This window comes from Poecilia mexicana, unplaced genomic scaffold, assembly GCF_051168715.1.
Source record: "Poecilia mexicana isolate PSO_F unplaced genomic scaffold, ASM5116871v1 scaffold_20, whole genome shotgun sequence".
NCBI classification, from domain to species: Eukaryota; Metazoa; Chordata; class Actinopteri; order Cyprinodontiformes; family Poeciliidae; genus Poecilia; species Poecilia mexicana.
Window position 1 is genome coordinate 6166622 of NW_028263389.1, and position 22098 is coordinate 6188719.

Genomic DNA, 22098 nt, shown 5'->3' on the forward strand with positions numbered 1-22098 from the left:
GCTCTGATGGCAGTGATTGTATTAACAAATGTACAGATGCATGCACAGCACGTGATTTACGTCACGTTAAAACAAAACACTTGATGTAAAACACTGAAAAGAACCTGAAATAAAGCTGTACCTTTACTCCCAAAATGGAGTTATCAACAAAAATACACTGTTTAGCTGAGTCCTCACTTTTCCTGTGGAGGAAAACCAAACAAAACAAAACAAAAAAAAAAAAAAAAGTAGTGTTTAAAAGTGTTTTAATGATTTACATCATGTGACTTAAGTAGCGCCGACTTACCTTTATTTGGTTAAACATCTTTTTATTAAAGTTTCCTCCGAAAGCTCGCAGCAGTTTGGGCGTTGGCGGTTTGGGGCCGAACAGCGCCAGCCCTTTCTTCTTCTCCTCCTCTACTTTTGCTGCCGCCGGGCCCTTTGCCTTCATTAGTTTTCTACACGCAGATACGCAAAAGTAAGAACAGATTACTTCAGCCTCTGAAGTTTTCGTCCACCCATCACAGGAGAAAATGTCAGATCAGTTATTGGTCCAGAACGTAAATTGTTGTCTCTCATCTGTACTTTTTTTCACAGCATTGTTTGTTTCTGTATGTATAATTTTGATCCTACAAATGAAAAATAAATGTATATGACTCTATAATTTAAATGAAATACTGCAGTAGGAGATTGTGCAGTATAAAGCCCTTCTTTCACACTGGAATAAGAACGACTCAGACAGTCAAACACCTGAAGTTAATGTGATATTCAAGGTGAAACTTTTAATCAGGTCCTGTGCTCACCTCCCTTTTCTGGCCAACACCTTCTGAGACTCTGGGTAGTGGATGAGAATGTCAAACAGGTCCTTCTTCTCCAGAACAAAAAGGTTTGCGAAGCCGTAAGCTTTGACGTTGGCTGTTCGCCTGTTCCCTCCGTCCTTAGAAGACTGCAACAAGCTACAGAAAACAGTTGATTTTTCATTATATGCAGAGCTTGGAAGCTGCATGTACAACCTGTAACTCATTTTATCTGTGTGAACTGACCTGATTTCTCCGAACACGCAGCCGGCCTTCAGCGTTACAAACACGATGCTGTTGTCAGGCCCTCCCACCACCTGCACCGCTCCGCTTTTGATGATGTACATCTCCTTCCCGATGTCGCCCTGCAGAGAGACACAAAAGACACGGCAACCTCCACCGTATTATTTGTTAAGGAATACTCAATACTCCACTTATTGGCAAAAACCCAGTCCTGTCAAATAACGCATTTGACATATTCTATGATTTATTTTCTGATCCGAGTATCTAGGGAGTTTTCTTCTAACTTCAGAGACCTGTGACCTGTGACCTCTGTTTACCTGGGTTTCACCTGCAGGGTTTCAAACAGACCTGACCTGCTTTATGTGTCCAGCAAAAACAGAAGAAAAAAAAACATTCAAAGAATTGAATGAATGTAAATTTTAAAGGGATCTACTGATATGAAAATTTAAGCCGATATTAATATTCCTGTTATGACCGATAACTGATACCTACCAACATTTACAGATTTTACATGACTTCACTGCTACTTCACTAAAACTCCCCACAATCCTTTGCTGCATCACTGTCACTGTCACATGACCAATTACCGCTCTTCCCCTTCCAGAAACAAACAAGAGGGAAATAAATATCAGTTGTTAGTATGGACACGATTTTAATTATTGGACCAAAACCGATATGTAAAAAGTGACTAATATTGTCCGATACCAATATTGGTGCTGATACATCGTGCATTCCTAAATGTCTGTATTGTTCTGACATTAATAATACAATTTCCTTTAAACACTGACAATACAATACTCTCTAGCTTCAGATAAAGTCGATTTCTTTCTGTCCTATAGAGCATTGACTCTTCAGTGACTCTGGTTCTCATAAGTGAGATATTTGGTATCAGACTGGCGATCTATTCACTGTTCAAACCACTTTGGAACAAATACCAGTTTCTCTTAGTCACTATTCAAAATGGTAAAATCAAAGGAAGTACACCATTTGGGAAAGGCAAATGTTTGTCTATGTTTATAAGGAAGGACATTCAGTATTCACATGGGTGCCCATAAGTATGAAATATGTTTGTTTTTTTCTCCACATCTTTTTTAGGGTGCCAACAGATGTTGCGGATGCCTTATCCAAATAATTTAATTGTACGTTAGATATCCAGTGGGAAAAGGACACAAACTCACTTTTTTCACCACAAAGTCTCCCGGTAGGTAGATGATGGACTTCAGTCTCAGCAGCATGTCCACCAACATCTGCTGGTCGCAGCCCTGTGGGAGCATGAGGGGATTTTTTAGCACCTCAGTCTTCTGACCGCGCTGGTGGGATGACTTCACATGCCCGTACCTTGAAAAGATCGATCTTCTGAAACGTCGCCAGGTTGATGTCCACTGCAATGGCCGTTCTCATTACGAGAGGCATCTTATCCAGCAGTTCAGACTCATCTGCGCATCAGCATAAAGCGGGAGAGGTCAGGAGAAACAGGCCCACTCCCAAACCCCAAATTATTATTCAGTCAGTCTTCACTGACCCAGCATGCCCTGAGCGTCCCAAGTGTAGGTGTACCAGGTGCGCACCCTGTTCTGCACCAGAGAGGGAATGTTGTTGGTCACCATGTAAGCCACTGTGTTGTCCATGGAGGTTCGAAAGTAGGTCTGTCCTGCTGTGGCCGCGCCAATCACATCTCTCATCTACAGCAACGTGATAAAAACAGTTAAATAAACAGAGGACAACTGATTGGTGCGTAAATGAGAAGCTACAGTGCTGGGCAGAAGTAAATGTACTCTTTGAACCTTTCCATATTTGGTGATGTTACAGCCACAGACTTTTTTTTACTTTATAATACTGACCTATACTGATCTATAAAGAGCAATCCAGGCAATAGAGCTAACTCCAACTGAGAATCTGTGGCAAGGCTTGAAATTCTTGCTCAGGGATGTTCTCCATCCAGTCCGACTAAGTTTGAGACATTTTGGAAAGAAAAATGAAAGAGGCTCCCCCCAAAAAAAACCTTCCATCATGACTGGTGGTTCTGTTCCACCACAGGGGAGGCTGCATACAAATCCGCAAGATGTTTTTCAAATTTTCTTGCCACTAATTTTCTTGACTTGAACAGCCAATTGACAGGAAATTTCGGGGGAAGACATGTAGTAAACAGCCTGAGACTGGGAATCGAACCCAGGTCAACCACGTGGAGGACTACAGCCTCGGCACACGGTACTCTACAACATGGCCACCAGGTGCCCCAGACGTTCTCCTGTAGAAATTTGTATAATGTATCTGCCGCTTTACAATCATCCACTGATTTGTGTTGGTGTACCACATAAAATACCAGTAAAAATCATCAAAGCTTGTAGCTGTAAAGTGGAAAAGAGTTCAATAGATACATACTTCTGCTAGATGCTGGACACACAGTCAAGACTCTAAAGGGAATCAGAAAAAAAAAATCCAAAAGTGTGAAGGATTACAGGGATGTTGGGTGTCTAGTGAGATTGATCCCCTACCAGGACACATTCCATTCAGCTATCATGTTAATAGGATGTGTTGAAAGAGGTGTCAATGTCTTAAGTTAGGAGATGCTAATTTTAGGACGCAGACTGATGAGAGGTGGTTGGTCTACGACCTATGCTACAGACAATTTGGTCTCTGCGTTACCTGTCCAATCAAACTGGAGAACACAAAGACGCCTACGAAAAAGTTAGTCATCTGAAAGGTAATTTCAAAGACCGTGTGAGGCTCGTTAAGTCCCCCGATGTTGATCAGACTGCGGACGGCAAAGTAGTAGCAGCGCAGGTACCTGTGGAGGAGGTGAGGGGACGTTAGAGGGACGTCCACAAACAGCACTGAGAGTTTCCCGAGAGACAGCTGTACCCGACTCAACTGGACATCATGAAAGAATGTCAGGGATAAAGATGTATTCTTCTTTTCGAAAATATTAAATTCATTTTCCCATATGATTCCCATGAGGTCTTGCTGCACTTTCTTTTGGTACATTTGCTTTTACAATCCAACATAGACACAAAGCGAAGCAAAAATATAACACGAAGCACGCCACGAGAAAGAAGCTACCTGGCCAAGAATGACGGACATAAAGAACGCCCCAAAAAGGTAGTTCACCATCTGAAAGATCTGTCCGAACATGGTGTCTGGGAATGGCAACTCGGCAATCATCAGAAGGGATTTCTCCGCATAGAAGAAGCAACTGAGGTAACTCCATCAGCAGCAGCACAAACAAACAACAAGACTTTCAGGTTTGGGGTTTCTGTCAATTTCTTTGGGACAAACGTCGTCACGTAGCAGCTAAACATGATAAACACTTGTGACAAAACATTTTTATAATTCTGGAGTAGTAACAAATCTGTCAGCAGTTCAATTTTGATCAGAAATAATAAAAAAAGATTTATTTGGTTTTCTGAGTCCAGGCGAACACATGAATATGTAAATAACTTGATGCATTGACCTGGAGTCAGAAGCAAGTATGTTTAAAAAGGCTTTTACTCGAATGTTGGGGTGATAAATTGAAAAAGAAAATTTGAGGATTCAATTGTAGAGTTTGACTCTGACATATTTGTATTTAATATTCAACAAAGGCTTACCAATGATATGCTTCTTTTCTCTGATCAAACCGTATATCTTTTAGGGCTGTTGTAAACGAATATTTTAGTAATCGAGTAATCTATCGATTATTCTTACGATTAATCGAGTAATCGGATAAAAAAAATTATAAAATGAAATATTGGTAAATCTGGCATAATACTGGTGTTACTATCAGATATCAATATCAGTCCAATTTTTCATATTTGAGCATCCCTAACAGTTGCTTTTTTTGTAGTTTAGAAAACTAACCTGTAACAATAATAGCTCACTTTCTAAGTTAACCAGAAGAAAAGTTATAGAAAAATCTGAAATTATATTGAATTTAATAACAAAGAGGCAGGCTCACAAATATGCTTATAAAAATGTCTACAATCCAGCTTTTAGTTTATGTATTCATCTTCAGTTAGTTTAATAGATTAATTAAACTCACCTTGCCACCTAACCTGTCACGCTTTGGGTTTGAAAATACGGGAAATGCCGCCTGGAGTGGGAGGAGAGGGCGAATGAACGAACATGGGGTGGAGGGGAGGAAATAGACCAGCGGACTGACGAACCGTTAGACCGGGGGACGAACACGGGGGGGAAGCAATACGGGATATTTACGACACCTTCACTGGTCACACTCAGAAACTCATCTACCAGCCATGTACGATGCGCTCCGCCACCCGTTTCTTCAGACCGGGATATGAAATTTATTGTGCGGTTCGTCGGTAAAGCTACATTTACACGGTAAGCATCAGCTACTCAGCCGCCCGCCCTGCTCAGGCTATCCGCTCACCTCAGCGCTCTTCCCGCCGCTCGCTTTCAACCAGCAGCCCCGGAGGAGAAATGCTGCCGTACTCCAGGCATTCCCCCAGTCATTTTAAGGTTGGGCATTATCATCAATCAATAAAATCCCCACGGGCCAATCTTGAAAATTGGACTTTATGCCGCTGAGACTTAGCTTTTGTCAACAACTCAGAGGCGGAAGTGAGAGCTTCGCGCAACGCAAATGAAGTCCCGGCCGGAACACGGTGCGCTAACTAATAAAACATAAATTAACGAAGCTTCGAGGCAGGTAAATTTTCCTCGAGGAATTTTAGTAATCGAGGTACTCGAATCATTCGAGGAATCGTTTCAGCCCTAATATCTTTAGTTACATTCTCACACCATGAAAATGTTACTACACTTTACCAAATGGGAAGCTTATATTTTATTAGTTTTTGCATATTCAGTAATATAATCGGTGGTGTACTTACGCGCTGCCCAGACCGGAGTAGACCCATTTTGTTCCACCGATGCCCTGGTACTCCGAGGCCACGTAGTAGAAGCAAGCGTTCAGGTGGAGCATAAAGAGGAGATACCCAATGGTACGAATCACTCTTAAAAGGAACAATAGCAACAGTTAAACGTTAAAAGTTTGTAGCTTGAAATTCACTGGACTTTTGTGGCACACCTTGACAGGTTTCTTTAAAAATGAGCTGCATCGGGAAATAACGTTAATCAGAGGCAGAGATTTCTGTGTGGATCCTCAATTCATTGTTTGAATCACTTAAAAGATGAACGTCATCATATGCTTTTTCCCCCCAGCCATTTAATTTTATGGAACTCACCTCCAGATGTACGCCTTGGCCAAGATGCTCTCCAGACGGTCACTGAACTCGAAAAATGTATCTAACTGGAGAATAAGTACAGGAGGATGTCAGCGAGGAGGAAATGCACTTCACTGTCAGCACATTACTAAACTCACCTTTAGTAAGCGGTTGACTCTGAAACCAGATTTGAATCCGAACTGCAGGTACAACAAGTCGAATGGCAGAAGAGAAACCACGTCTGCCTGTCGGCGGGAAACAAACGACATTTGAGGTCGAAGTAACTTTAACGAAGTTTACAGAGGCTCTAGAAAGCTTTCCACAATCCCGTCTTTCTGGGGATGCTAATGAGAGATATTTGGAGACACAACTGCTCAATCAGGAAAGTCCCCCTTAGAGGTACTCTGAGGTTTCAGTTGAAGTGTACGATATGTCTCATTAAATATGGAAAAAGCTTTAAATGATTTCAGGGGTGTGTATTCTTCTAAGATCTCCTATGAGTTTAAATATGCGTGAATCTGAGTACCAGTAATCTCTCTGATTCCCTGTAGTGCTTCGTTGTCGAGGCACGGTCTTTCTAAAAGAGAGACGAAAAATTATTTGACCCGTTATACTCTTAGCCACCTCCTCAGACAGTCTCTTGGCTCCACACTCACTATGATGTCTCCTCCTTTGACAAACTGCTTGCGAGGCTGAAACAAGATGGAGTCTAGTAGGTAAATGACGTCCGACAGGACGTCCATGGTGAACCAGATAGGGTTGACGAACTCGTTGTGGTACGGGAAACACATTCTGGCGGTGATGAACCACGTGTTGTAGTTGATGGCCACCGTGACCAGGCTCAGCCACGCGATGTAGCGACGATCCGTGAAGGGGTCGATGGTGGGACCCAGGATGGAATCCATCCGGTTCGCCAGCGGGTTCATCACAAAGTCCACCGACGCCCAGTAAGCTGCAGTCAACCTCGTCTTTAAGGGCACCTTCACCTTCTTCTCCTCTTCTTTCCTTTTCTCCTCCTCCTCTTTCTTCTTCTGCTCAGCTTCCTTCTTTTTCTTCTCCTGTTCTTCTTTCTTCTTCTTATCTGCCTCCTCCTTCTTTATCCTGTCCTCCTCTGCTTGCCTCGCCCTTTCCTCCATCACTCTGGCATATTCGTCTTTAAGCAGCAGTGGAGCTAAAATGATAACAGGTCAAGTGAGATGACCTAAGTTTTTTATATTTGTCCTTACTTAGCAGGTAAGTGTTATCGATAATAACGTGTCACAGCTGAGCACAGAGACGATGGATGCAGTTGTACTCACTGACAGGAGGGGTTATCTCAGGGGACGACGCGTACTGATCAATCACTTTCTCCTTGTATAATTTCAGTCTCTCTTTCATCCGTTGGGCTACGTTTCTGAGCTGCTCATCTGAATATTTGTTGATGACAATCGGCGGAGGAGGGGCCTCATCTTGTCTGGAGAAAAACAAAAAAAGTCACCTGACAATGAAATTGGAAGTGAATGGAAGTTTAGAAGTTTCAATCAAACTTTTTGGTGAAAAATTGTGACCGCGTTTGTTGGATTAGATGAGAAATTAAAATAAAAATCATTGGGCGGTTAGCCTCATAGGAAGAAGGCCCTTGAGTATGAATCGTTTCTTTCTTTCTGGATCTAATGGTTTCCTTACCCTAAAAACATGCATGTTGAGTCAAATGTTTAAATATTTGTTATTTGTATCTTTGCTGTGTTAGACTCCCAACCTATCCAGGGAATAACATACATAAGCCAAAGACAAATATTACTTGTTTAGTTATAGAGTTCATAGGTTATTCTTATTTATGAACTCTGCAGTAGCTTTAATCTTAGACATTTGGTCAAAACTCAGCCCAAATCCATTACTGTGATCTTGTTTTGGTCAGTGAACCTCCACTTTTAAAAGTGAAGCTACTTAATTTAATTTAATTTAATTTAATTTAATTTGAATATGACAGCTGCTCACTTTTGCAAAGTGCACTACAGGATTACACCAATAAAATAACAGTGAAATTAGCAAATACACAAAAATAAGCAAATCAATTATGAAAATGAACAACAAAAACAAGGCATTGTACAGTGAAAAGCACAACACAATATTATATAGTTTTAATAGTTATATAAAATAATATTATGAATGAAGATACTACCAATGTAACTTTTCCCAATGGAATCAGAAAATGAGTGTTCAAATTCTGCCCTCTTGTGGATAGAATCAGTATTACACCAGACTGAAGACTTCACTTAGGTGTGCAAGGTTTTTTTTTTATTCTTTAAGGAAAATCATTTTAAGATAAAATCTTTTATTTATCACAGAGTAACATGATGATACTGAAAAGTATCATCTTAGTGAAAGGTATTTGATGTACACCTTGAGTTTTATTTATTTTTGCATCAATCTTCATAATTTATCAAGGGAGCCAATTATATTTTCACACAGGTCCAGGTCGGTTTAGATATTTATTTTTCGTCCTCATATATCAAATTATTACATAAAACAGCCCTTTATATTTACTGAAATTATTATTTTTTTTACTCTCTTCTTTCTTTTTTTTTTTGAAGGTCTAAAACTTTTCAGTGTCACACACACACACAAAAAAAATCTATAGGGAAGCAACTACTTTTTCACCGCAGTTTTCAGAAGTGTAACCATCAGTACTGGAATGAACACAAACACGGGGCGTGACCCCAAAATAAAGTCAGACACGCATCACGGTTGATAGATCTTGAGATATTTCGGTCGGAACAACTATCAGCTCCTGCGGCGGCAGCAGCCCAGGTCACCTCAGTCCACGCCTCCATCACACAGCTCTCATTCTCTCCCTGCTGCCTCTTACATTCATCGTGTTTTGATTGCAAGCCTGTCTCTGCAGTTGAGAAGATTAGCAGCTGCTGCTTCCCATTAGCCACATGTCTTTCATGGCTGAGCCACACGCAGCTCTGATGAGCTTCTTATGCCTAAAGAGCTGAAAAGCCCATAATCCACTCTCAGGTCATTGCTCTGTTAATATACATGTTGAAACCAAGGGATAAAGATCTCAGATACTCTGTTTACCTCTCATAGCTTTCTCCGCCTCTCTCCACGCAACTTATCGGGCTGCCTGATTAAATCGTGATTAATTAGATACTGGGTTGCCGTGTCTGCCTACGTAAAATGTGCTTCGACAAGCGTATACTAAATCTCCTCTGCTTAGTCGCTTCTTAGATTGAATGAATCTTCCCTGAAATGAATCATTTGAGTCCAGGTTGTTTAGTTAAGTTGCTGGGTGGGGGACTCACCCTTCAGGCCCTGGCTGCTCAGGGTCTGCAGGTGTGGCTGCTGGAGCTGGAGCTGGAGCTGAGGCAGGTGCTGGGGCCGGTGCAGGTGCTGGGGCCGGAGCCGGAGCTGAAGCAGGTGCTGGGGCCGGAGCCGGAGCCGGAGCTGAAGCAGGTGCTGGGGCCGGAGCCGGAGCCGGAGCTGAAGCAGGTGCTGGGGCCGGTGCTGGTGCTGGGGCCGGAGCCGGAGCTGAAGCAGGTGCTGGGGCCGGTGCTGGTGCAGCGGCTGGCGCAGGTGCCGGTGCAGGGGCTGAAGATGCAAAAAGGAAAAAAATATATATATAGCATTTTTCTAAATAAAATGCACTTATGGAAACATGCAACTTTTCTAATTTCTTTCATCTCACTATTAAATAATTTTTTCTGTTTTTGCTTTGTGGTCAGAACAAAAAATAAAAAAATATATAATTTTAAAAGAGGACAAAAGAGAAGTACACAAAGGAGAAGGAGGAAAAGAAGAAGAAGCGTCTCAGACTGTGGAAATGGAGGTATAAGAGGAGGAGTAGATTCAAGCAAAACAAGATTAACAACAATAATATTATTATACTGTACAAGATTATAACATAAAAAAATGAAGCAGTTATCAGAAATCACGATATTCTACTCATGACCCAAGGGATGTGCAGCTGAGTAGGATGACTTTTTTTTTAAATGTACGTTTAAATAAGTAGTAGAAACAGTTTTCAAACAGTGATTTAGTTTATTGAGTGAAAACAGCCATCCAAACTAACCTGGCCCTGCGTCAAATAATAAATGGCTCCAAATTCTAAGCAATGCTTGAGTCATTCTTGGTGGTAACATCAGTAACAACAATAAGTCTTCTGCATCGCTGTGGGGGATTTTTTTCCCAGCCACATTGTAAAGCTTTTATTATTATTATTTTTTTAGCATGAACAGCTGACCCAAGGACTTGGCACTAAATCTTAGTCTGATTTAAAATTTATATAATTTGTTGATGTTAAAATATGTTGGATAGTCTGAAACATTTTAGTGTGACAAGGATGCAAAAGGACAAAAAAGCAAGGCTCATGCTCTTTCATAGCAGTCAAACACAGACACTCACACCAAAGACCAATTTAGAGTTGAAAAAAATACATTTTACGTAGATTTTTTATTTTAAGCTTGTAGAAGGAAATTGGGAGTATCCAGCAAAAAACCTGGGCACAGCAGAGCCGTCCGCCATCATGAATTCTGAGGAAATGACTTTGTCCTTCAACCAGGTGCAGCCCTCTTCCGAGTGCTGCTCACTCGTTTGTACAAATCATGAAATCCACAACTCGCTGTCTCGATATGAATTCACAGATATTTCTGCTACGATTTCCAAAACGACTCATGGTTTGTCTTCGTTGACTGGTCAGGTTTTAAAGAATCTGTCTACTTCCTGCTGGCGGGTTGCGGCAGCCTCTCAGCCTCTCTGCACCGGCCGGTCTATTTTACACACCAGTGCGTTCTCACGTTCCCGACACGGGCGTACAAAACATCAGTGGCTGCCCTGTGTTTACGGTGGCACCTCTTTTATATCTCCCTGATGCTGTTATTGTCCTGGGCTACGTCTGCTGATTGCCTGCGGTGCACCGTGAAGCTCCAGCAGCAGAGCTTTGGATTTGTTCTACGTGTTTTTCTTTCTCGCGGGCGGTGAAAATAGTAGTGGAGCAATGCCAGATGATGGAAAACACGGAGCGAGCAGCAGGGCTATTCGTTGCTCTGCCTCTCTTTCTTCGACTCTCCCTCGTAGCCGGGGTCACAGAGATCCCCGCCGTTGCGTTGTTCGATGTGCAACACTGAACTGCAGCGCTGGGTTTGTTGTGGGAAATCATTTCTAAATTCGATCTGTGGTTGTACAGGGCTCACACTAGAGACAGGATTCACAGGGTGGACCAGCAAGAAAGAGAAGAAAATAACAGAAACCTGCTAGTGATGAGTTAATCTGACAGAAATTAGATGATAAAGTTTTTGTTCTAAATGTAGAACCACAACTTGCCATCTTGAATTGGTTCCAATGATTTTGTTTTTCAAGCTGTAGTTTGCACCTGGAGTATTGCAGACAGTAACACAGATTAATTATCTGGATTTCTGGTAAGCATAAGTAAAAAATCATGTTTTTTTTATGAGAATAATTATATCTTTCATGCATTTCAGTCAGATTCTTAACCTTGTTTGACTTTGACTCCTTAGGTGATTATAAATCAAAGTGAGAAAAAAAAAAAAAGAAAAGTCACATGGCGTACCTCTAGGCTCCATTCTCGGACCTTTTATTTTCTCTTTACGTTTATACGTACAACCCCGATCTTTTAGAGTCCAAAGTACCACAATATCTTCTACAATATCCTTGATGATAATATACATCCCTATAATTCTGTGTTGCCACTTGAACAAATGAGTCAGAATTTCCACAAACTCAATGCAGAAGAGACACGTGCAAAGTCAGCAATCTGAATTTAACTAAGCAAAAAAACACCGAGGCGTCATCATGAACCCAGATCTAAATTTAATCCAGTTTGGGTCATCATGCCATTAACTGAACTGGATGTATTGTTACAACCCCCAGTTTCAGGACACAGTAGAGTCACAAGCTTACCCTGCGGTTGCTCCTCTTTCTTCGCTTCATTTTCTTTCTCGTTCGGCTTCTCCTCCTGCATGACAAATCATCATTTTCCACAGATTCAGGTGCTTGGTTTTACTAGTCAAACCAGTTGGCATCAGATAAACATTTGGTATTATTATTTAAAACTCAAAGTACTCAGATTAGCAAATTATTCTATTGGCTGGAAGTCAATAAAAAAAGAACATGACTTCAGGTTGAACTTGTTGGCTTTGACTAAATTAAAAATCTAATGTAGAATAATCTGAAATATTTGAGTGCACCAATGAAAGAGAGGATAGAAAGTCAAAGTTACAAGTTTGGAAAAACATTAAACGGATCTGCATGATGTGCAGGACGGGACACTCGTTTCTCTTAATGTTTCGCTAACTCAGATGGCACTTCTAGTATTTCATGCTGCGCAGAAGCCTGGAAGCTAATCCGAGTATAAAAACATTTCTTGTATCGTATAAAGCAGAGACTTTAAAGACATATTTACAAGGTATCTTACCTTAGCTGGTGCTGGAGCAGGTGGAGGTGCTGGAGCAGGTGGAGGTGCTGGAGCAGGAGCTGGAGCTGGTGATGCCTTAGTGGTCCCAGAATCAGCTGGAACCTGCGGGCCTGAGAAGAGGCCCTTAAACTTGGCAAACATATCTTTGAAGATGCGGATATCGGTGCATCTGTTGGACTGCACTCCCCTTCGCTGATGCCTGTGGAGCTAACCGATCCCCTCTGCTTGCCGTCTTCTGCAGAGCGACGTATCCTCATGAACTGAGCTGGCCCTGATGGCATTACTGCTTTTAGCCCCACTAATACTCTCACACAGAGAATAGTCCGCGCCATCGCCACTGACATGTAAACCCATCGCTATCTCATTTGGGATGCAAATAGGCTTATGGGTGACCACTAAAGCAGGGAGGACAGCAGCAGCAGAGCTGGGAAAAGTAAGGGCACCCTCTTTAGAGTGGTACGATTTCAAACCCGTTGATGGGAGGATGAATGGAGCTAAAATCCTGGAAGAAAACCTGTTGGAGGTTTGATGAAGTCTTGAATCTGGAGGTTCACATTCAAGGAAGACCAAGACCATGAAATGGACAATGAAATGAGTTCATTTGTCATTTCACAGATTTAGGAGCGCTCGGCAACAAGAAGTAGCTTGTTAAAACTCTTTGCCACAACGTCCATCCATATCCATATGGACATATCCAGCAACGTTTTGTTGCTGGATACGTTTCCTGTTTTTTTTTTTTTTTCTAAAATGTTTAGCTTTTTGCATGTTTGCTTCAGCACCATTTCATCTGAGATTTTATTTTCTAATTTAATTTAATTTAATTTTCATTGTTGATGTAAATTACTTTGGCTGGTTTATTTCTTTGTTTCAAGAGAGGCGAGTCTCGACTCTTTGTGCAACATCCGTTGAGTTTCGTGAAGGACCGGAGTTTTCTGGGACAGAAGAAGAGAGGAATACGAGGACCAAGAAGCAGAACATTTGCTTCTTTACCTTCGTGTTGTCAACCGTATCATAGAAAATAGTCATTAGGTCCTCCTGCATTACCTTGAATAATCTAATTAAAGCCTTGGTGTGGGGTTAAGCCTTTGACACGGCGGTGGTAGAAGCTCCAGGTTCATGTCGGTCAGCTTGCTGACAACTTTTCAGTCTCTGAATCACAACATGCTAACCAAAGGACCGATTATTTCTTAGATTGTTAACGAGGACAGAGCAACACATTTTTAGCAAAACGGACTTTTTTGATTTTCCTTTTCGAAATGGAATTAAAAACCATTCAGACAACACATAGATAAAAACAGGTTCTGGTTGCAGAAAAAAGATCTGAAAAGGTCAAGAAATTATGTCCTCTATCAATCTCAGTCCAGATTGTCAGATTACAAACAGTAGCTAGCAGATTCCTTTTGCACAGTGGACACAATGTACCTCTACTCTACCTACGTGGTCATATCATTTAATGTAGAAAGATGTACTTTCACTAAATATAGGAATGGTTCCTATATCCAAAAATTTGGATCTTCATATATGACAAAATCAAAATAAAATATGCGTAAACTTTTCCTATATTGATTTAGATTTCGTATGTGAAATCTTAGGTTCATCACATATCAGCTATTCCGAATAAATATATGTGAATCACATGATTAACATTTATGCCAAAGTTTTTTTTTAATGAATTTTGTTTTATCCACATATTTGTCTTAGAATATTTTAATTACACTGCTTTATTAAAAATCAAAAAGGGACTTTAAAATTCACAATAATGTCAAATTATTAATCATTGACTCTATTGTGCGCATACATTTACGAAACCCTGCCTTAAAACAAATAAATTAAAAGACAAAACCTGCATTTATAACAAGCTTTTTGTGTTTGACTTAAGAACAAATTAAATATTTTTTCTTTATTGTTCTTTGGTTTATACTGTTATGATTTAATCACATTAATTATATTGAAATCTATAGACCAAACGAAGCAAAATGAAACTCAAAACAAACAAACAAAAAAAGAATAAAAACCAGAAGTTGTACTTATTTAGCAACATATAAGTTTCTAAAGTTTACCTGAATTTTGACACTTTAAAAATGTCAGTCTGATACACAGAAATGCTAATAGATCCAATTGGTTCTAGTTTAGTGTGGCGTGTTGTATTTTTCTGAGCCGCCACACGGGGGCAGTAAATCCTTATAAATTACACCTCTCCTCTTCCTTCCTGCAGCAGATCGTGAAACCGATTTCAGCAGAACCAGCCAGATGTCATTGAGTATTTCTCCGAGCTCAGTGAGAGACTCCAACCAGCATGACTTATGAGCATTTTAAAGACACCAACATCTGGTGTCACGTCAAAACTCGTCCCAGGGAAACAGAAAGAAACTTAAATTGTTTAATCCCAAAAGCCACAGGACGGATATTTATCATGTGAGAGTTTTCCTGGCAACCAGATATGGTTGATAAATGACTATCAAAAGGTTGCTGTGGTTTTTCAGACGACAACATTAAACAGCAGTTAGCTAAAACGCACTTTTTCTCGTGATGTCACCCGTCCCTAATAGCGGATTCAGCTTGAATGGCATTAAAAATGCCATTACTTACATCAATACATTTGATTCACATATTGGTCTGGGGTTAAAAAAAAAACTACAACTCATACATCAGGAGAACGAGAAGCAACCCTTTAATCGACATCCCATCTGTGAACATGTGTTTCAGCTGTTAGCTAAAGGAGGATAAAATGAAGTAACACCCCAGGCTGCAGCTGCGATGCATTTATTTCTCTGGCGTCGTTTCTGTCTCTCCAGCTGCAGCGTGCCGGTTTATTGGCTCCCCCTGCTGAAGCGGTGTTTTCTTTGGGTGCGTGTGCGCCGCGGCGATGACGGCAACCCTCGGCGTGGACTCTAGAGTTGTGAGTTTCGGCGCGGTAGTAGCACAGCAAGCGAGCCCCCGCAGGTGTGTCACTGAGAGGGGCCAGAGGGTTTTTGTGTCTGGTCCTGACAAAGGAGGCTAAACCAAACTCAACGCTATGCTAGATACTAGTCTGAAAATTGATGGGATTTTCACACTCTTGTGCTGAAGGCTCACCTAAACACGCTGTTTGACAATTGATTTACCAATGCAAACTAAAGCCCCAAATCAACTTGTTTTTAGCAGATAAACTATAAATTGGACCTATATTTGTGTGTTTCTCCATTCCTTCATCAACATTCAGTTTTTTTTTTAAAATTTGTTTTAGGCCTGTGGATGGAAACATTAATGAAAGAAGGTTACTTTTGTATTTCCGTGTTGATTTCGCCAAACGTTTTTGGTCATTTTCCTGTAGAACGACGTCATTCTACACCCAATCATCCATCCTTTGTTTTACGCCGGTTCCACCTGCGGCGTCTGTGGCTGAGAAGCTCAACCTGAGTCTCGTCAGATCAAATTACATGGTTCTAGTTAAAAGCCCCGTAGAGTTTGGTAAACTCCGCATGCTCACATTTATGTTTAGAAAGAGAGGGATTTTCTGGCGTGGCTCCTCAACAATGGTTGTTGTGGAGACTAGGTGACTCAAAAGGTGACGATAAATATATTCGCGAGGCACTACAAACCCAATTTATGTCCGTGAGATTTATTTTGTGCATGTAAACGGCAGCAGTCACCTCGTCTTTCCACGTCTAAACTCAATCTCTTCTAAGCTGGCAGGGATTTCGAGTGCTTTGTGCCTTCTTTGCTTTCAGGTAATGAGTTTTTCTACATCTGGTCAGATGTTGATGCTTCTTGAACTGGTAATAGATGGATCCTATTCAGAGGGGAACAGGAAACAAAGTCAAATGCGGAGTTGCTCCTGTACAGAAGAAATTCAAATAGAGGATGCTTAGTTTCGAGAAAGAATTTAGGAGAAAGTGAAAGGAAGATGGAATGCTTGGAAAGAAAGATGGCAGGAACAACAAAAGAGGGACTTGAAGGGATAGAGAAATTGGAGGAAAGATGGAACATGAAAGAAAATAATAGATTCACATCAGAAGCAGGAATTGAAGAGACGAGGCCGGTCAAATTGATCAGCGCTGTCTGAGAAATGACAAGTCGATGCTCTCCCTTAGACACAGTGATCATTTCTCATGAATGTTAACAGCCCCATTCCTCTTTTTCTTTTTTTACTCCTTGCCGTCTGACACACCCCTTGGCACCAATCAAATCTTACACGACAAAGCTGTCAGCCAACATTAGGCCACAGGTCTTTCCTCTGTAACACCCGGAGCCTGACAAAGGTCAATTGTTGCTGAAAAATATGACTCTGTGGGTCAACACTTCCTGCATGAGTCACACAGACACACACACTCACACACATCTAACTGAATGTAACTTGGAGTCAGAAAACTGAAGACACAAGAAGATATTTGAACCGGATTATAAAAGTCTCCAAATAGACTTAAAATCAAATTACCTGTTTGCTTTTGTTTATTTATTTTTTTTATTTTATATGTGTGGAAACTGTTTCCTTGGAAGCAGCAGATGAACTTCCTGGAAACATGTTTTCATCATGTGGTTGCCAAGCGACCTCTAGGAAATCCCTGCTATTGTTTGCCAAGAACTGCTGAAACAAATCGTGCACAGCAGCTTGTTAAAAATCTAACTCAGGATGATTTCGTTTGAGAATTTTCAGATTTCCTTTTCTTTTCCGTGGCTCTAATGCAACATTTTCAATCCATCAACATAGCAACCAATCATCCCAGTTGCTCTCATTTACAAGAAGCAAAATTGGACAGGAGGTAGCTTATTAACATGAGTGGTACTGGCTATTTTCCTACCTCTCCCATTACAATCAGGCACATTTATAATTTTAGCCAGACTGCATTTTGTTCACCCTGTTAGCTTACAAATAGCACAAAATGGTCCCATCCGCAGAAGCAGGGGGCTCATTCCCAATGAAAATAATAAGTGGCATAAAGAGAAACTGATTTTCAGCCTCTTGAACTAAATAACTCGCATCCGGTTATGATGTAAGGTATAATTTGGTTGAAAGTTGATTTCTTTTCCCCGTTTTGAAATGTTTATCCAGCTGCTTGGTTTTTAAAGTATCTCAGCCACTGGCAGCAAGTCTCTAAGCAAATAAAGATGCATCTTAATTAGGCTGAATATTGATGGTTTAATCTGTAATTCAGTTCGAACGGTAAAACCCGGGTAGGCTCACCACACACAGCTCAGTACATGTACGACTTCGACTACGACTGCTAATGAATATTCAAAAATTCAACATTTCTTTCAAGTAACCAGATTGATTTGCGAAACAGCGATGTCACATCGGGGACGACGCAATCACCGGGAAGATTGCTGACCTGACAGTTGCTATTTCCTCCCACAGAGAGGCGAAGCCACAAAAGGTCATTGCTAAAGAAGTTTGGCTGCAGTCAGGGGACTGTATCCAAGCACAAGTGATGAAAAATAGAGTGGAAGAAAAATGTGGAACCTCAGCATGTCCGCGCTCGGCTAAATGTTTACCAGCGACCTATCCTGTATTGATCAGGGCCTTCCAAGAAACAAAGAACCTACAAATTCCCAAAGGTGTGGTTCTGTACAAAGAACCCTTTTGAATTTGCTTCTGTTTGAGTTTTTTCTGAATGCCAACAAGGACAATAGTAGGTAATATTGTAAAGAACTTCAGTACTTGACATTGTGTTATAATTTAAGTGGCAATTCCTGTCTCTAATGATGGTTTCTCTTGGCCCAAATAGAACCATGGCTCTCTGGGTTAATGCAAAGACGCCCAACTCGGGTTTGAAGCCGGCCCGGACAAAAAGTCTCTACGTTTGTCTGATCAACCTGAAAAGTAAAGCAAGGTTATGTTAAAGAGTTTCACCAGAGTCTTTGCATTGTTTCTATAAAAACACGGTTTTTACCTAACTTCCCACACCCATCTCAAACACACACACACACACACACACACACACACACACACACACACACACACACACACACACACACACCTGGGAGAACAAGAGGAGGAAGGTGAAGGTTAATGAAAGGTGTGCCTTTACTCTTGCCTTGTGCCACCCTTCACAGATGGAGACACTGATAATATCCACACTCCCCACCCCCTTAGCGTCTCCAGGTCGAGCTGTTTTCCTCTCGATAACAGCTGCAGAAGTGAATATGTTTGTGTACAGACTGCAGATGTGGACTTTTGCTGCGGTTTTATTTTTCTTTTGTGAGTAACATAAACGGGGGAGAGCTTATCAATTTACCGGTGACTCATTGTAGACCTGTTTTTGTAACATCTTGACAAAATCTCTTAAGTGTTTTAATTATAGAGGTTTTAGTTTTATAGTAAAACATATTCCACATATGAGAAGTAACAGAAATTTCCATCATCTGGAGTCTCTGTCCAGATAATGGAAGCTCGTCACACTGTAGCTAAGACTGAGTTCATCCATCCTGGCGGAAGTTAATTCCTGGAGGATGTTGTTCTTTTCATCGTCCTCCAGATGATGAAGATCAGCGTACCGATCTGGGGAAAATACAATGACCAAAGGATTGGTGAGTCGAGAGTTTGGTTTCTTCACTCAGATCAGAGCAGCACCCACATTACTCAAAGCAAAGACCCAATTTGTCTGTCCGTCTGCCGATCCATCCTATCAACACTTGTGAACAAGACACTAAGATACTCTTTACTCATCTGAATAAGAGGAGTAAATTAAATTCCGACATTGACATTGTCACATGATGAAAATTGCATTGTTTTGTCCGCACCGAGGCCCTTTCTCGACGATAGGCCTGGGCTGAACTATTTCACAGAGAGATCTCCATCATGTAGGACTGCTTGGTTTATCGTCGTGTTTCTTGCAGAAATGCGAACGAACAGCCATGTTGATATTTCCCTTCAACAGGTTTCTGTACCTTCAGGTGACATGAACACATCTGAGCATCAGTTATCAGGCGCTGTGAGGAACTATGTACATTTGTACGATTGCAAAGTTGTTGTCAGTGGAGGAGGATGTCTGCAGAAGGGTGTGAAACCCTCTTTGAGACCGCTTCAGTCACAAAGATGGTGCCCTATACAGTATGCTTAGGGAATGATGTGCACTGAAGCGTAAGAGGAGTCAGGTATGTGAAAGGTACATGTGATTACATCCCTCAACCATGTGACCATGTTGACGTTAGAGCCTTTAGGTCCTGTCCATGTACGCCACAAGGTGCAGTTCAATGCACACAGGGAAAAGACTGAACATTTCACCATGAATGCGGACCGTTCCCCTTGGTAAACGGAGATTGGATAGCCACTAAAAGATGCCCAGATATGCCATGTAACCCACAAAGATATTACAACACAGTGTTCAAACTTTACCTGCTGAGATTTAAAGAGACATTTTCAAATCAGCCATTCCCCTGTATAGAAAAAAAAATTACTACAGATCTGGCAAGTCGAGCACATTCGCCCTGTGATCAAACTGCGAGGTGCTGAAAGAAGTCTCCAAAAACCTCAAGATTTAATCGTGAGCCCTACATCATGCTCCTGCTACCGATATCTGTACAATCAATTAGATTCTGCACGTGTCCAAGGAGGAAACCATCGCTCTCCCCTAGAAAAACAAATGGGCTTGACTAAGGTTTACCAGAGAGAACATGGACAAAAACCAGGTCTTCTGGAATGATGTTCTTTAAACAGATGAATCTCAAAATGATGGACACCAGAAAAAAGAAAGTCGGTCCCTGGAAACGGCAAACGTAGTGGCACAAGGCGGTTACACAACTTGGTGCGGAGGAGATGTGGAGCCACGTTTCAACGTAAGCACGTCTGGAAAAACTGAGAAAATAAGGGAAAACCCCGCAAAAAATAAGGTACATCTAGCTGTGGCGTATTTATTTTGGAGACAGCAAAGCTAAGTGCAGAATTTGTAAAATGAAAATATCCAGAGCAGCTGTTATCCCCTGTGCATTTGCAGTCATATTCCATTAATTTTAATACTACTGAAAAGTTCATTTATTTCAGTAACTCAATTAACTAAGTGAAACACATTATATAGATTAATTACACACAGACTGATGTTCAAGCCATTTTCTTTGTTAATGATGATGATTTTCCACTTACAGCTGAAGAAAACACAACATTTAGGATGAGAATTTTACATCAGGCTAATAAAAAAAACACTTTTAATGCAGATATGGGGGCTAAATGAAAACTATGTTTGATACATGCTTAAAGGTTTTTTCAAAAGATACCTTAAATATGACCAAAAAAAAAGCCTCACTGCAGATTCTGATTTACTGAATGTGACCAAGTCTTTGTTTGAATTGCAAAAAACGTCTTGTGTATTTTGTAATGGTTTAAAAAAAAAGTAAAAAAATTGCATTTCTATGAACTTCATAAAATATTTAATACAAGCAAGCACATCTTTCATAACTGGTAAATTAAAAGATAACAGAACAATTTTGGGGAAGACATAAATAATATCATTTATGAGGATATTATTTCAAACAAGCCCTTGTTGCAGATCGATGCACCGATCTGGGAAAAAACAGAATGACCCGAGAACTTTGAACACAGATTCTCCTCCTGCCTACGCAGTCCTAGTTTTGGCATTCTCTCTAGCATATGGCTCTAACTATAAACACAGTCTTCTCTATAGATCAACTTTCAGAAGCGCTGGCTGCAGCTTCAACAATCTTTAAGAAAGTTCAGACACTCTTAACCATTGTTACCCTCTCTGCGTCTCACTTTAGCACAGGAATGTTCCGCTCCCGATCCACCTTAATTGAGATCCGGCGTGTTGTCAGAAACTACATGTTTGAAGAATAAATCAAAACAGACTCCCTGTCACTGCTCCAGTTCAACAGAGGTGCTTCTTCTTCAGTTTATTCTCATTTCTTCACTTTTTCCTCACACATCTTTGTCTCTCTGAATGCCTGGCCTTTACCACTTGTTGACTTTGGAGGTACAGCTCCTCTCCATCCCCTTTCTTCTTTCGCACCGTGCTAAGATCCTTGTCCGTCTTCGCAAATGTTTGGCTGAACAGTCTCCCCATCAAAATAAAGCTACACCCTTGCCTGCATGGATTCTCAGCAGAGCTGAGCAGGAGCAGCTGAAGTTGATGTTGGCTCACTTCTCCTCATTTAGTATCCTTCAGAGCCGTATGCTTAAAGCTGGGACCAGGCTCCTCTTGTTTGCTTTCAACTTCCAGGCCTTAGAGCTGGCTCGTTCCTGTCCGTCATCACTCTGAGACTGTCTGTGTCGAATCATGGTTAGGCTAGTTTTGACTCACGCTCTCTCTGATGGCTGTTGTATTTTTCTCAGTCCGACTTGGTTCACATGAAAACGCTCGATTAGAATTGTCCAAAAATCAGCCCTCCACATAAAATAGCCTGTGCTTGTAGAGCATTTCATCAAGTCCAGAAGACCCCAACGCACTGGGCCCTCTGACCACCACCAGCAGGCAAGGCGGGGTTCTTGTCTGAGAAAGACGGAGCTGGGGTACAACCTGGCAACCCACCAATTACAGGACAAACTCCTATCACCGTCGCCCCGCTATATTTG

At 41.2% G+C, this 22098-nt stretch overlaps 1 protein-coding gene across 1 annotated transcript; it reads right to left on the minus strand.

Annotated features, from left to right (window-relative positions):
* Positions 1-251: 251 nt before the first annotated feature.
* LOC106927383 (cyclic nucleotide-gated channel beta-3-like) lies at positions 252-13702 on the minus strand. The gene is made up of 16 exons (XM_088001165.1): positions 12597-13702; positions 12083-12137; positions 9469-9622; positions 7477-7631; positions 6835-7349; positions 6705-6755; positions 6337-6423; positions 6200-6264; positions 5846-5968; positions 3666-3807; positions 2542-2701; positions 2358-2455; positions 2198-2281; positions 1023-1141; positions 783-935; positions 252-437 (listed from the first exon to the last, which is right to left on the minus strand). The coding sequence occupies exons 1-16, from the start codon at positions 12735-12737 to the stop codon at positions 254-256; spliced, it is 2286 nt and encodes a 761-aa protein (XP_087857291.1). The 5' UTR covers positions 12738-13702; the 3' UTR covers positions 252-253.
* Positions 13703-22098: the final 8396 nt, after the last annotated feature.